Source organism: Chiloscyllium punctatum, chromosome 26 (assembly GCF_047496795.1).
Source record: "Chiloscyllium punctatum isolate Juve2018m chromosome 26, sChiPun1.3, whole genome shotgun sequence".
In the NCBI taxonomy this organism is placed as follows: Eukaryota; Metazoa; Chordata; class Chondrichthyes; order Orectolobiformes; family Hemiscylliidae; genus Chiloscyllium; species Chiloscyllium punctatum.
In genome coordinates, this window is record NC_092764.1 from 23,427,602 (window position 1) to 23,442,876 (window position 15,275).

General features: G+C 42.5%; 1 protein-coding gene across 1 annotated transcript in view; it reads left to right on the top strand.

The window, feature by feature from the left end:
- The first annotated feature begins 1,548 nt into the window (after window positions 1–1,548).
- Window positions 1,549–15,275, top strand: part of mlycd (malonyl-CoA decarboxylase) — a 48,308-nt gene continuing 34,581 nt past the window's right edge. The window contains exon 1 of the mRNA XM_072595946.1: window positions 1,549–2,061. Within this exon, the coding sequence (XP_072452047.1) occupies window positions 1,564–2,061 (498 nt within the window). The 5' untranslated portion in view covers window positions 1,549–1,563. The remainder of the gene's footprint in view (window positions 2,062–15,275) is intronic.

Here is a 15,275-nt window from a genome sequence, read left to right on the forward strand (position 1 = left end):
GATAACATTCTTTTTCTTGAGAGAGTAGTCACTGATCAGTCTTGGTCTCAAATGAATGGTGAAACAGGTGCAAGGGGCTACTCATGTTCCTTTGTTCAAGGGGTAACAGCTTTTGAAACCAGCAAAACACAGCAAGAGTTTGAGAAGGAAGAGGAGAAAGAAGAAAATAGGAAAAGAGGAGGTAATATAGACAGCCTCTTTCTGCCCAGATTGTGAGGGACTCATCTGGATGTTGCACCAGTAAACAAAACTTTAATTCCCCATTCACCAACAGTCCCATTTCCTTTCCTCTGTCATCGACACCTTTCCTCTGTCATCGACACCACAAACATTGCTACAATATAAGAGTAAGAATCACCACAAATGAAACATTCCAAATTAAATTTATCAATTAAGGATCCTAGCTTTCAAATAAAAATTGACTTTCACTGATGCATTTGCTCATTGTCAGTCTTGCTGGTGTCTTTGTCCAACCTGTGCTCTGACAGTGTTACACTTCTGCCTGCAGCAGAATCGGCGAAAGGCTGCTGCATTTCAGTTGAGGTGACAGATGGCCTCAGAGTACAATCTTGAGCAATCATAGGTCTAGAAGATCCATCAATAAACAACACTAACATGGCAGGATCAGCAAAAGATCAGGCTGGCTGTTGGACAGGAAACAGCAGAGGCATTCATGATGAGGTAGGAGCATGAGGATGACTGCTGAGTCTTGAGACAGAACAGGTGTGGCCTCACCAATATCCTGTACAGCTGCAGCATAACCTCCTTATTTTCAAACTCCATCCCTGTAGCAATGAAGGACAATATTCCATTTGCCTTCTTAATTCACTGCTGCACCTGCAAACCAACTTTTTGTGACACATACACAAGGTCACCCAGGTCCCTCTGCACCGCAGCATACTTCAATTCAAAATTTCACCATTTAAATAACAGTCCATCTTGCTGAAATTCAATAAAATGGATGACCATTTACCAGCATTGTACTCCATCTTGCCCAGTCACTTAACCCTATCTGTAGACTTTCAGAGTCTTCGGCACACCTAAACCTACCACTCACTTTAGTATCATCTACAAACTTTGAGACTTGCTCCCCAACTCTTAACTATTTAATAAAAATTGGAAGCAATCGCTATCTCAACACTAATCCCGGAGGCACACCATTCTTGTTTTTGTTACTTAATCAAATTAACTTGGGCTTATTTTGCAGCCTCGCTCATTATTTTTCTTTAATGATTTGAACTTAAACCCTGACTTTTCCTTTCCATGTCTCTCTGAGTATTTTGAGTGTTTTGGGTCTCTGCTGAAGTGGGAGCCTGGGCCAAAAGGGTTGAAAATTCAAGTCAGACAATAAAATGTACAAAAGAGTGGATGTATCACCTGTCTCTAACCTGGGAGCTATCCATTTGTGTGTCTTTAAGGAGCAGTTTGAGGAGTTGTTGTCACATTTGGTGAATGTCACCACCCCCCTCCCAGGCTCAGAGGGAGCCCGGCCTGACTAGGCCGCTGTTGCCAGGGTAACCGGGCCTGGCGCAGGCGCAGCGGAGCCCTCGGCGCCCGGGGAAAATGGCGCGGTGGCCGCTGCTGTGGGCGCAGCGCTGGAAGGCGGCGACTTGGCTCGGCCTGTCCTCCCGAGGAGGCTCGGCCAGCACCGCGGGCCCCGACATGGACGACGTTCTCCGCCGCACTGTGGCGGCGGTGCCTCCTTACGAGATGCGGGAGAAGCCGGCGCTGCAGGAGGCGTCGAGCCGCGAGTTCGTGCAGTTCTACCGGGGCCTGGGAGCCGCCGAGAGGCCGCTGTTCCTCACCAAGCTGGCGGCCGACTACGGCACCGATCACGGCCTGGTGTCCGAGCTGTACGGCCGGGTGAGAGAGGTCCAGAGCCGGGATCTGGGCACTTTGCTGCAGGCCGAGGATAGGCTGCGATACTCGCTAACTCCTCGCTATAAATTCCTCATCAGCCACATCTGCCGCCTGGAGGAAGGAGTGAAGTTTATTGTTGACTTGCGGGCGGATATCTTACAGTTCCTGCAAAACAAAACAGCAGACAGTCCTCAACTTAGGGTAAGGAGGAGAGGGGGCTACACAGCAAAAACCATTACCTTGCATTCATGTTGTTGTGATTAATCTGATATACAAACCGCAGGGAGGATCATCAGAAAGGCCTGAGGAAGGGTGACTGGACCCGAAACGTTAACTCCCATTTCACAGGTACTACCAGACCCGTTGAGTTTTTCCAGCAACTACCGTTTTTGTTGTGGGAGAATCATCAGGTTCACCTTATGTATTCGAAGCTAAACCTCTCGTAAGAAGAGATTGTAGTCCAACAGGTTTATTTGGAAGTACAAGCTTTGCCAGCGCTGCTCCTTTGGCATGAAGCTAGTGGGGCAGGATCACAGGATATAATTCATAGTAAAATATCAAAGTGTCATACAACAGATGCGATGTATTGAACAAACCTAGTTTGCTGTTAAGTTTTATTCACTTAGAATGGGTTGTAGGTTTTGATTTATTAATATCTAAATCCCAGAACTACTTTCAAATCATTCCTGAGATAATTTAAGGTTTTATTTTTTAAAAGGTGACGTCTCAGCTCAGATAATACGTTAAAGTTGTGAGGTTAGAGTCTTTCTGTATTCCAAGCTTGAGTCAGACTGGTTCTACTTCCAAAGGAGGAATTTGTAAAATCCCAGGTGGATTGACTGCCGACAGACTGGTTTTTGTTTATTCGAACCAATGCTGTCTGACAAAGGCTGGCTGAACAGAACTTGGTACGTTACAGAAAGCCGTCAATATTTATCCTCTGCGATTATGTGCATTGTTTATATTTCATTCTTTGTATAATAAATAGAAACAAGGTTTGGACAATATCCAGGCTTTGGCTGACAAGTAACATTCACCCTACACAAGTGCCAGGCTACGACCATCACCGATAACTGACAATCTAACCACCGCTGCTTGACTTCAAAGGTGTTACCACCACTGAATCTCCCATTATAAACATTCTGGGGGTTACCATTGATTAGAAACTCATCTGGACTCCCTGCATAAACGTAGTGGCACGGTGGCACAGTGGTTAGCACTGCTGCCTCACAGCGCCAGAGACCTGGGTTCAATTCCCGACTCAGGCGACTGACTGTGTGGAGTTTGCACATTCTCCCCATGTCTGCGTGGGTTTCCTCCGGGTGCTCCGGTTTCCTCCCACAGTCCAAAGATGTGCAGGTCAGGTGAATTGGCCACGCTAAATTGCCCATGTTGGGTAAAGGGGTAAATGCAGGGGAATGGGTGGGTAACGCTTCGGCCCAACAAGTCCACACCGACCCGCCGAAGGGCCTGTTTCCACACTGTAAGTAATCTCATCTAATCTAATCTAAGAGCAGGTCAAAGGCTAGGAATATTCTGGTGAGTAACTCACCTCCTGACTTCCCAAAGCCGTCCACCCTCTTCAAGTTGCTTTGAAAGCTAGTGCTTCCAAATAAATCTGTTGGACTATAACCTGAGATTGTATGATTTTTAACTTTGTTTAACCTCGACAAGGCACAAGTCAGGACGGTGATGGAATGTTTCTCAGTTGTCTGGATTTATGCAGCTCCAACGACACTCAAAAAGCTTGATGGCATCCACGACAAAGCTGCCTGCTTGATTGGCACTATTTCCACAAGCATCCACTCCCTCCACCATTGAGGCTTAGTAGCAGCTGTGTATACTATTTACAAGATGCTCTGCTGAAATTCACCAAAGACCCTCAGACAGCACTTTCCAAACCCACAATCACTTCCATGTAGAAAGGCAAGAGCAGCAGATACATAGGAACACTGCCACCATAAAGCTTGCCATTCTTTCACTCACTGGGTCAAAGTTCTGCAATTCCATCCCGCATTGCGTTGTGGGTCAACCCACTGAAGATAGACTGCAGCAGTTCAAGAAGGCAGCTCAACACCACCTTCGCAAGAGCAACTAGGGATGGGCAATAAATGCTGGCATCCAGCAATGCCCACATCCCACAAATTAATTTTTTTATAAAAGGAAAGCTTCCACCCTAGATCTTTCTCTTATCCTGCCTTCAGGAATCTGTTTATACTCTCTCACCTGCTCACAAGGCTGATATCTCTGATGTGGCCCCATAGGGTGTTCAAGGTCATGCCTGCTAAAATGTTTCTTATAGTACTAACTTGTAGAGTGTCACTTTACTCTTATTGTTACCCCTTTTTATACAATCTTCTTTAATTCCCACTATAATATAGCACCTTTTACGCCAAAAGTTTGTCTGGAAGCTAACTCTAGCCAAAGATGTACTTTTTGAAGTGTCGTCTCTATCATGATCTGGGAATGGAAATTTGGACATAGCAAGTGCTCAGCAAAATCAGTGAGATAACTCAACATTGTGTTTTTGTGGTATTGATTGAGGGATAAGCAATTGGCTGAAACACTAAGTTTTAACTTATCTTTTTTTTGAAATAGTGCTATAGGAGTCTTTTAAATTCATCTGTACAAGAAGGCAGATGGGGTATCAGTTTAAGGTTTCATCTGAAAGAAGGTACCTTTAACAATACAATATTCTGTCAGTACTGTACTGAAGTGTTACAGCCTTGTTTTTATTTGTTGTCAAGTTGTGGAGTTAGATATCTTGAGACTCAGCAGTAAGACAGTAACAAACATGGTTGACAAAAGACATGATGTGCACGCATCCTCATCATTTCAAAGAACAGACACTGATATGCTAGATGTAGGGGTTTTTTTGGACCAGTTGCTAAAGATATTAATGAACTATAGTTAGCTGTTTTTTAAAAAACATTGTGACAAGCACTGCTGCCTCACAGCGCCAGAGATCCGGGTCAATTCCCGCCTCAGGTGACTAACTGTGTGGAGTTTGCACGTTCTCCCCGTGTCTGCGTGGGTTTCCTCCGGGTGCTCCGGTTTCCTCCCACAGTCCAAAGATGTGCAGGTCAGGTGAATTGGCCATGCTAAATTGCCCGTAGTGTTAGGTAAGGGGTAAATGTAGGGGTATGGGTGGGTTGCGCTTCGGCGGGGCGGTGTGGACTTGTTGGGCTGAAGGGCCTGTTTCCACACTGTAAGTAATCTAATCTAATCTAATCTAAATCACCATAAATTGCTAAGAACTTTGAATCACTCAGCCAATAGCTTCCCAAAAGTCAGCATAAAGTGAGGAAAAAATGTTCAATTAAGTGTGAGGGCTGAAGTGTGGCAAATACAGATTTCAACATCAGGACTGGCTGTACCTGCTTAATCCAGCACCCTTTGATCTGATAACCTCTGTGTGGTTCAGCACTTTTGGTATTTCTGGATTTCCCTACAGTGGCATCTAATGGTTTTGAATCAATTTTACACTTGGTTTGATTGAATACCCAAAATCTTATATTTGATGTCCAATTGTAAAATCATTCACCATTAGGCATGTGATTGATCCAAGTCAAGGGATGTATTTTCTTTCAAAGTGTGAAGTGAATGTGTTTGACCTCTGGTGGTCCAGCATAGGCCTTCTCTCAAGTCTGCTTGATTAAAATGTTTGTTTGTTCTCTGTTTATGTGCATTGTAAATCCTCAGCCCTCCGCTGGATGAAATCAGGCACTAACAGTCATTTTTTGCTATTGATGTTCCACCTAAGGCCCTCAATTAGCAAGATAAGAAGGTTGTCTACAAACCTCCTCACCACAGACGCAGTTGGAGCAGTGTGAACAAGTGATCAGGTCCACTTGCCACCTTCTCCTGGATGAAGTGTCCCATTTCCACCAGTGTGAAGAAAGATCATTAAATTTAGTCCCATCTCCCTGCTCCAATGGAGGAAAATATGAGACTCCAGTCTTATTCCTACTGATAGTAAATTTTTTTTCAGATTAGATTACTTAGTGTGGAAACAGGCCCTTCGGCTCAACACGTCCACACCGACCTGCCGAAGCGCAACCCGCCAAGACCCATTCCCCTATATTTACCCCTTCACCTAACACTATGGGCAATTTAGCATGGCCAATTCACCTAGCCTGCACATTTTTGGATTGTGGGGGAAACCGGAGCACCCGGAGGAAACCTATGCAGACACGGGGAGAATGTGCAAACTCCACACAGTCGCCTGAGGTGGGAATTGAACCCGTGTCTCTGGTGCTGTGGGGCAGTAGTGCTTGCCACTGTGCCGCCCATGTTGTTCTTTGGTTTTTATATTTTTATTTTCTTTGCTGTTTCTATCTTCTCTCTCCTTTCACAGTTTCTTTCCCTTGCTAACTAATTTTAATTTGCCTCATTTTCCTCCCTGTCATTTTTCTGTTTCATTCTTGTCCTTGAATCTTATTGTTTAAGGGCACAAATAGTTAGTTCCATTATTCATCGAGGCCCAGATGCCCCATTCTGCTCACTGCAAATGCAAGCTGATAACAGCAGCAATTTGCAGTGCAATCATTTTTTGACCTGGAGGCCAAGAAAATAAAAATCAAACACACGTGCTACAAGATGCCCTGCTTGAGCATATTCATGCCTGTTAATTAACTTAGTGTAAAATCACCACCTAAGTTCAGATAAATGGACATTGTATTGTATAATATATCAGTAATGTTTGTTAACACATTTCTATGTAATTATTTTAACTGCAGTTGAATACGCTAATCATTCTGCCGAAATAAGTGTTATAGGAATTTGGAGTAGCAGAACCAAAATTGATGGATATTTACCTGAGAAGGAGGAGGATAAAGAAGCAAAAAATCATAGAGTAGGTACAACAGAGAAGGAGCTATTCAGACCACCCTACCATGATGGTTCTCTGTAAGAATAATTTTTCTCTTGCCTTTTGCATGTAGCTCTGAAACATTTTTTCTCTTCATTATAATTATCCAGTCCATTTTTTGAAAGCCATGTCTAAGTTTTCCTCCACTAGATTCTTGACACAATACATTCCAGATCCTAACTATTTACTGCATAGGAAAGCATTTCCACATGTTGCCTCTGGTTCTTTTGCCAGTGGCACAGTGTTTAACACTATTGCCTCACAGAGCCAGGGTCCCACGTTTGATTCCAGCCTCGGGCGACTATCTGTGTGGTGTTTACACATTCTCCCCGTGTCTGCGTGGGTCTCCTCCGGGTGCTCCGGTTTCCTCCCACAATCCAAAGATGTGCAGGCCAGGTGAATTAGCCATGCTAAATTGCCCATTGTGTTAGGTGCATTAGTCAGAGGGAAATGGGTCTTGGTGGGTTACTCTTTGGTGGATCGATGTGGACTGGCTGGGCAGAAGGGCCTGTTTCCACATTGATTTGATTTGATTAGATTCCCTACATTGTCTTCTAGTTCTTGACACTTCCACCAATGGGAGCAGTTTTTCTAATTCTGTGCATTTTGTTCAAATCCCTTATGATTTTGAGCAATTCTATCAAATATTCTATCAACCTTCTATTCCACCTTTTGCCATTACTGAAGTCTCTCATTTCTGAAACTAATCTCATAAATCTTTTGTTGGACTCATTCCAATGTCTTAACATGCTTCCAAAATGTGTCCAGAATTAGAAAACATATCTCAGTTCAAACTAAACTGGTGTTTATGAAAATTCATCATAACTTCGTAGTGCTTTACATTTCAAATAACAAAGTTAAAAATCACGTAGCACCAGGTTATAGTCTAACAGTTTGTTTGAAAGTACTAGCTATCTGAATGCTACTCCTTCATCAGGTAGCTAGTTACCTGACGAAGCAGCACTCCAAAAACTAGTAGTTCCAAATAAACCTGTTGGACTATATCTGGTGTTATGTGATTTTTAATTTTGTCTACCACAGTCCAACACTGGCACCTCCTCATCAAATTATAACAGCCAGGATCCTTAATGCCTTTTTAGTCTTATTCTCAACCTACTCTGTCACCTTCAATGATTTGTGCACATATACTCCAGCTACCACTGCTTCTGCATCCCCTTTATAATTCAATATTTTATACTGTCTTTCTTCAGTTTTCTTATCAAAATGTATTGCTTCACACTTAAGTTTCATCATAATTCATATGCAGGCTCTCAAGTATGTTTCTGAGTATATGCAGCATTTTATGAAAAAGTCAAACCTATACCACTCTGTTTTAAGGGAGCAGTGTGGAATATTGCTTCCATTGCAAGAACTTCCAAGCCATATCCTCTCTTAGCAGGACCTGCTTCACCGTTAATGGTGAACTCTAGTCCCACCCTAACTTTTCTGTGGGCCTCCTTAATAGTTGCTTAGACAGGACATGCTGCAATCCCACCTATAAGACCATAAGATATAGGAATGGATGTAAAGCCATTCAGCCCATTGAGTCCACTCTGCCATTTAGTCATGGTTGATGGGAATTTAAACGCCACTTACCAGCACTCTCCCCATATCCCTTAAGTCCTTGTGAGATTAAGATTTATCAATCTCTGCTTGAAGACATTTAGTGTCCCGGCCTTCACTGCGCTCCGTGGCAATGAATTCCATAGGCCCACCACTCTCTGGCTAAAGGAATGTTTCCTCATTTCCATTCTAAATTGACTCCCTCTAATTCTAAGGCTGTGCCCACGGGTCCTAGTATCACCACCTGACGGAAACAAATTTCCAGCATCCACCCTTTCTAAGCCATGCATTATCTTGTAAATTTCTATAAGATCTCCCCTCAACCTTCTAAATTCTAATGAACACAATCCCAGGATACTCAGCTGTTCATCATATGTTAGGCCTGCCATTCCATTGATCATCTGTGTGAATCTCCGCTGGACACGCTCCACTGCCAGTATGTCCTTCCTGAGGTGTGGGGTCCAAAATTGGACACAGTATTCTAAATGGGGCCTAACCAGGGCTTTATAAAGTCTCAGTAGCACATCGCTGCTTTTACATTCCAACCTTCTTGAGATAAATGACATTGCACTTCCTTGCTTAACCACGGACTCAACTTGCAAGTCAACCTTTAGAGAATCCTGGACTAACATGCCCAGATTCCTTTTTTACTTTGTCTTTATGAATTTTCTCACCATTTAGAAAATAGTCCATGCCTGTATTCTTTTTTCCGAAATGCAAGACCTCACACTTGCTCATATTGATTTTCATCAGCCATTTCTTGGACCAGTCTCCTAAATTGTCTAAATCTTTCTGCAGCCTCCCCACCTCCTCAGAACTACCTGCCTGTCTGCCTAACTTTGTATCATTGGTGAACTTTGCCAGAATGCTCCCAGTACCTTCATCCAGATCATTAATGTATAAAGTGAACAACTGCGGCCCCAACACTGAACCCTGCGGGACACCACTTGTCACTAGCTGTCATTCCGAAAAAGAACATTTTGCCCCAACTCTCTGCCTTCTGTCAGACAGCCAATCCTCAATCCATGCCAGTAGCTCAACCTGAACACCATGGGCCCTCACCTTACTCAGCAGTGTCCCGTGAGGCACCTTATCAAAAGCCTTTTGGAAGTCAAGGTAATAACATCTGCTGGGTTTTCCTGATCTAACCTACTTGCTACCTCATCAAAGAATTCTAACAGGTTTGTCAGGCATAACCTCTCCTTACTAAATCCATGCTGACTTGTTCTAATCTGACCCTGCTGAAATTAGAAATCTCGTCTGTAACGATGGATTCTAGAATTTTACCTACACCGGAGGTTAGGCTAATCGGCTTATAGTTTTCCATCTTTTGTCTAGATCCTTTCTCGAACAAAGGGGTTACATCTGGGACTTTTCCTGACTCCAGTGATTTTTGAAAGATTACAACCAACGTCTGGACTATTTCTTCAGCCACTTTCCTCAGAACTCTAGGATGTAGCACATTGGGGCCAGGCGACTTAGCAATTTTTAGACATTTTAGATTTTCTCGCACTTTCACTTTTGTAATGGCTACCATACTCAACTCTGCCCCTTGACTCTCCTTAATTGTTGGGATATTACTCTTGTCTTCCACTGTGAAGACTGACGCAAAGTATTTATTAAGTTCTTCAGCAAATACCTTATCTCCCATCACTAGCCTTCCTGCATCAATTTGGAGCAGCACAATTTCCACTTGCCTCATTTGTTTCTTATGTATTGGAAGAAATTTTTACTATCATTTCTAATATTACTGGCTAGCTTACCTTCATATTTGATCCTCTCCTCCTTTATTTCTCTCTTTGTTATCCTTTGTTTGTTTTTGAAGTCTTCCCAATCATCTGATTTCCCAGTGCTCTTGATAACTTTATAGGCTCTCTCTTTCTCTGTGATACTTTCCTGACTTGCTTTGTCAGCCATGGCTGTCTAATCTCCACCCCCCCCCCAGATAATCTTTCTTTTCTTTGCGATGAACCTCTGTGCAATGTCCTCCATTACACCTGGAAATTCCTGCCATTGTTGCTCTACTGTCTTTTCCACTAGGCTCTGCTTCCAGTTGATTTTCATCAGTTCCCTTCTCATGCCCCTGTAATTACCTTTATTTAACTGTAACCCCGTTACATCCAATTTTGCCTTCTCTCTTTCAAACTGCAGACTGAACTCTACCATATTATGATTGCTGCCTGCTAAGTGTTCCCTTAATTTAAGATGTTTTATAAAGTATGGCTCATTACATAGCACTAAGTCTAGAATAGCCTGCTCCCTTGTGGGGTCCATCACCAGCTATTCCAAAAAATCCATCCTGTAAGCATTCCATGAATTCTCTTTCTTTGGGTCCACTGGCAACATTATTCACCCAGTCCATTTGCATATTGAAGTTCCCCATGATCACAGTGACCTTGCCTTTCTGACTTGCCCTATCTATTTCCTGGTACATCTTATGCCCCGGTCCTGGCCACTGTTGGGAGGTCTGTACATAACTCCCATTATGGTTTTTTTTGCCTTTGTGGTTCCTCAACTCCACCCACACAGACTCAGCATCCGATCCTGTATCATTCATTGCCATAGATTTAATTTCATTCTTAACTAACAAGGCAACCTCGCCTACCTCTCTGTCTTTTCGATAAGTGCTTTCAGTGGCATAGCTGGGCCTGAAGGGCTCGTATGTTATGCGACTGAGCATTGGATGCTGAGACTAACTGCCTGAACAATGTAAGATTAAATTCTGTTTTTCATGGCCAGCAGCAAAAGAACCACTTCTGACGTTCCAGGCAATGTAAGGAACAAGTGTTTCCATGGAAAACGTTGGTCTTATTGCTGTTTGTGAGACTTTTGCATAATTTGGCATGTTTATCTGCATGAAACTAGTGACTGCATTTCAAACTAATCATTGATTATGAGTCACTATTGATTGCATAGGTTTTTAATGCCAATATTTGTTTGAAAAGGTTAATGCCATTTTGTAAAACAGTGAACAGAGGAATTTTACATAAATGGATTTGTCGCTAGTTTTTCACAATGCATTTTAACCCAATATTACTGTGAATGTAGAAATGTAAAAATACTATCTTGAAACCAAAGTTGCATGCAATTACCTCCACAAAATCATCATGGGGGTGACTAAACTGTTGTTTTATTCCATTACCCAGTTTGAGTTATTGTGTAGGTGACACGACTTTGCGTATAAACAAATTGCTTTTAACATAATGTGAGTGAGTGTTGTATGTGGGATAATGAGGTCAATAGTGTGTTACAAGATAAGCTGATTACAAGGAACTGATATAGCATCATCACAACTGATGAAATAAGTCAGTGGAATCAATTTTCAGAAGCCATTTCATCCTTAGTGTTTTCCCAAATTGGAACTCAGCCAGAAACAGCTCTTTCTTTCTACAGTTTTGAGTTTTTAATTGTTGGCGATGTCAGTGATGGATGTTGTTTTGTACTAATCAATTTACATGACTTTAGCAGAAATGATTTTGCACAGTCACTTGGACTGGTACAAAACTTTTTCTGTGCTTCAGTTCTCTTCTGGCTCATATCCAATGCCAGAATTGGAGAGAAAGTTCTGCCATCTTGCATGGTGTGGTGAAACTATTGTCGAAACTGCATCACGTATGAATGAAATAATATCATTGTAGTACAAAAATAGGAGAACTTAACTCCTGTAGTTTTCAAAAAAAACTCCTTGTGAAGAAGAGGTAAAAAGAATCAAGGAACCCCAGAAATAAGTTGTGAACTTTGGACCATAAATCCATATGATAGAGGAGCAGAATTAGGCCATTAAACCCACCACATCCACTCCACCATTCTACCATGGTTGATATGTTTCTCAACCCCAGTCTCCTACTTTCTCCCTTTAACCCTTGATCCCCTTACCAATCAAGAACCTATCTATCTCTGTCCACAGATTAACAACCTGAAGAAATTCCTTTTTGTCTCAGTTCTAAAGGGCTGTCCCTTCAGTTTGAAGCCCTGTCCTTAGGCCCTAGTCTCTTCTACTAGTAGAAATATCTTCTCCATATCTACTTTATCCAGGCCTCTCAGTATTCTGTATGTTTCAATCAGATTTGCCCTCATTCTTCTAAACTCCATCAAGTACAGACCCAGAATCCTCAACTGCTCCTCCTCTGCCAAGCATTTCATTGCCAGGATCATTCCTGTAATCTTCCTGTGGACCCCTCCAAGACTAATAAACATCCTTTCTTAGATATAGGGGCCCAAAACTGCTCACAGTTTTCCAAAAGTGTGCATTTGAGCATAGCATCCTCATTACTGTGTTGACTACCCCCTTCTCATAATTCACCCCTTATCTGCTGTACCATGGTTTTGAACCTGTTTCTCCCACATAAATCTTGGAGCCATGCTCATGCCTGAGGTAGTAATCCAGAAATTATTACCTTTTTTGGTTCTGCTTTTTACTTTAGCCCCTAGTTGCTCATATTCCTTCAGCAGAACCTCTTTCCTCTTTCTACATAGAATGTTGGTACCTATGTCACCATGATAATTGGATCTTTCCCCTCCCAGGAATCTCTGCAGTCGAGATGAGATGTCCTGAAGTTAGGCACCAGGTAGGCAACACAGTCTTCGGGACTGTCGATCCTGGCCATGGAGAATAGTGTCTATTCCACTGACTACACTATCCCCAGTTACAACATTTTTCTTTTCTTCCCCTTTCTTGAATGGCTCTGTGTACCATGGCATTATGGTCAATTTGCTCATCGTCCTTACAACCCCCATGCTCATCCACACTGGAAACAAGAATCTCAAACCTGTTAAACAAGCTCAAGTGCTGAGGCTCCTTTAGGACTACCTCCTGGAACCTTCTACCTGTCTCACTTGTAGTCACTGACCGAATTTGATGTAGTCAGTCTAAGAAATGGGACTACCTCCGGAAAAACAATCTCCAGATAACTCTCCACCTTCCTGATGTGTTGCAGTGTTTAAAGCTCAGACTCCAGCTCAATTTTTTTTAATTTCGAAAATATATTTTATTCATAAAATATCTTTATATACATGCATAGTCAATGAAGCAGTTCAGTACTCTACAGTGGCATATGAAGCAACAAACCAATTTTGGAGTTTGACTCTATCCAACAAATACATCAAAGGCATTTCTTAATTATACAAGACTATGTTTACATATATTTGAGGCACTAGATGGGAGGAACCTTGGAATGTTCCAGTCTGCAACACTCTGTTAGTGTCAACTACTTACTCTGGAAAACTAACACATTTTGGGCAAACCAAAGAGGGTCATTCAATGGTCCTCCAGGCGCAGTCAGTTTTTGTCTCCATATGTGTCCCGGGGAACAGCATGGAGTCCTGTGAAATGGAGCTGCTCCAGACAAACCTCAACAGAAACCACTCTGTATTTCTTCAGAGTTCCTTTGCAAAGGCATGTTCCAGAAGGAGATGTGTGACAATCTGTAGCCTCCGCAGCCACTTCAAGGGCAGCACGTGGTGCAGAGAGTCTGGGTGAACATGAAGGATCTCATAGGTAGTATCCTTCTCATCACCGTTGGAAAGTTCTGACATTGAGGCATTCTGCCAAATGATTTTGACAGGGCAAAAGTGAGGACTGCAGATGCTGGAGATCAGAATCTAGATTGGAGTGGTGCTGGAAAAGCACAGCAGGCTCTGAGGAGCAGGAAAATCGACGTTTTGGGCAAAAGCCCTTCATCAGGAATGATTTAGACAGTCTATTCAGGGAATCACCCAACAGGGCCAATTTTAGAATGGCAGCCTGTAACTAATAAAGTGGCACAGCGATCAGAGCTGGGACCACAATTATTTACGATATATATATCACTTAAATATTAGAAGTGAATGTACTGTTGTCAAGATTGTGGAGGACACAAAAATAGGTCAGAGGCAAATACTGAGGATGACCATAGGAGACTACAAAGGAATACAGGCAGATTAAGTAAGTGGACAAAATTGCCAGATGGAATATAATGTCAAAATATGTAAGGTTAGGCAATTTGGCAATTAAGAGTAGAAGAGTTGAATATTAACTGGGATAAGACTGCAGTACAGCAGGATTTAGGGGTCCTTGTGCATGAGTGATAAAAAGCTAGCATCCAAGTGCAGCAGGTTAAATGGAAAGAAAATAGACTGTTGGTCTTCCTTTCAATGGGAATAGAGTACAAAAATAGGGAGATCTTGCTAAAACTATACAAGGCACAAGTCAAAATATGCCCTGAATGCTAAGAACAGTTTTAGTCCCCTTATGTAAGGAAAGATATGCTGGCATTGGAGGCAGTGCAGAGAAGGTTCCCTAGGTTGATTCTGGATATAGAATGATTTTCTTCAGTGGAGAGTTTGGATAGGTTGAGCTTCTGCTTTTTGGAGACAAGACCTTATTGAAACGTAAGACATTCTGAGGGGGCTTGACAGGATAGATGTTGAGAATTTCTTTCCCCTTGTGCAAGAGTCTAAGACCAGAAAATAGAGCAGTACTATGACCCCAACAAAGTGGTTCTTGTCTCTGAATAAGCTGTCAAAATTGAGGATAGAGATGAAGAGGAATTTTATTTCTCAGAAGATAGCAAATCTTTTGAATTCCTTACCATAGGAAACTCGATTATTAAGTATAGTCAAGGCTATGATAATCAGTAAGAGAATCTAGGAGTATAGGTCAATAAAGTGGAGTTGAGGATTTTGATCAGCCATGATTTCATTAATAAAACACCAGGACCTGATCAGGTGTACCCAAGAACTCTGTAGGAAGCGAGAGAAGTGATTGCTGGGCCTCTTGCTGAGATATTTGTATCATCGATAGTCACAGGTGAGGTGCCAGACGACTGGAGGTTGGCAAATATGGTGCCACTGTTTAAGAAGGGCGGTAAAGACAGGCCAGGGAACTATAGACTGACCTCTGTGGTGGGCAAGTTGTTGGAGGGAATCCTGAGGGACAGGATGTACATGTATTTGGAAAGGCTATGACTGATTCGGGAAAGTCAACATGGCTTTGTGGGTGGGA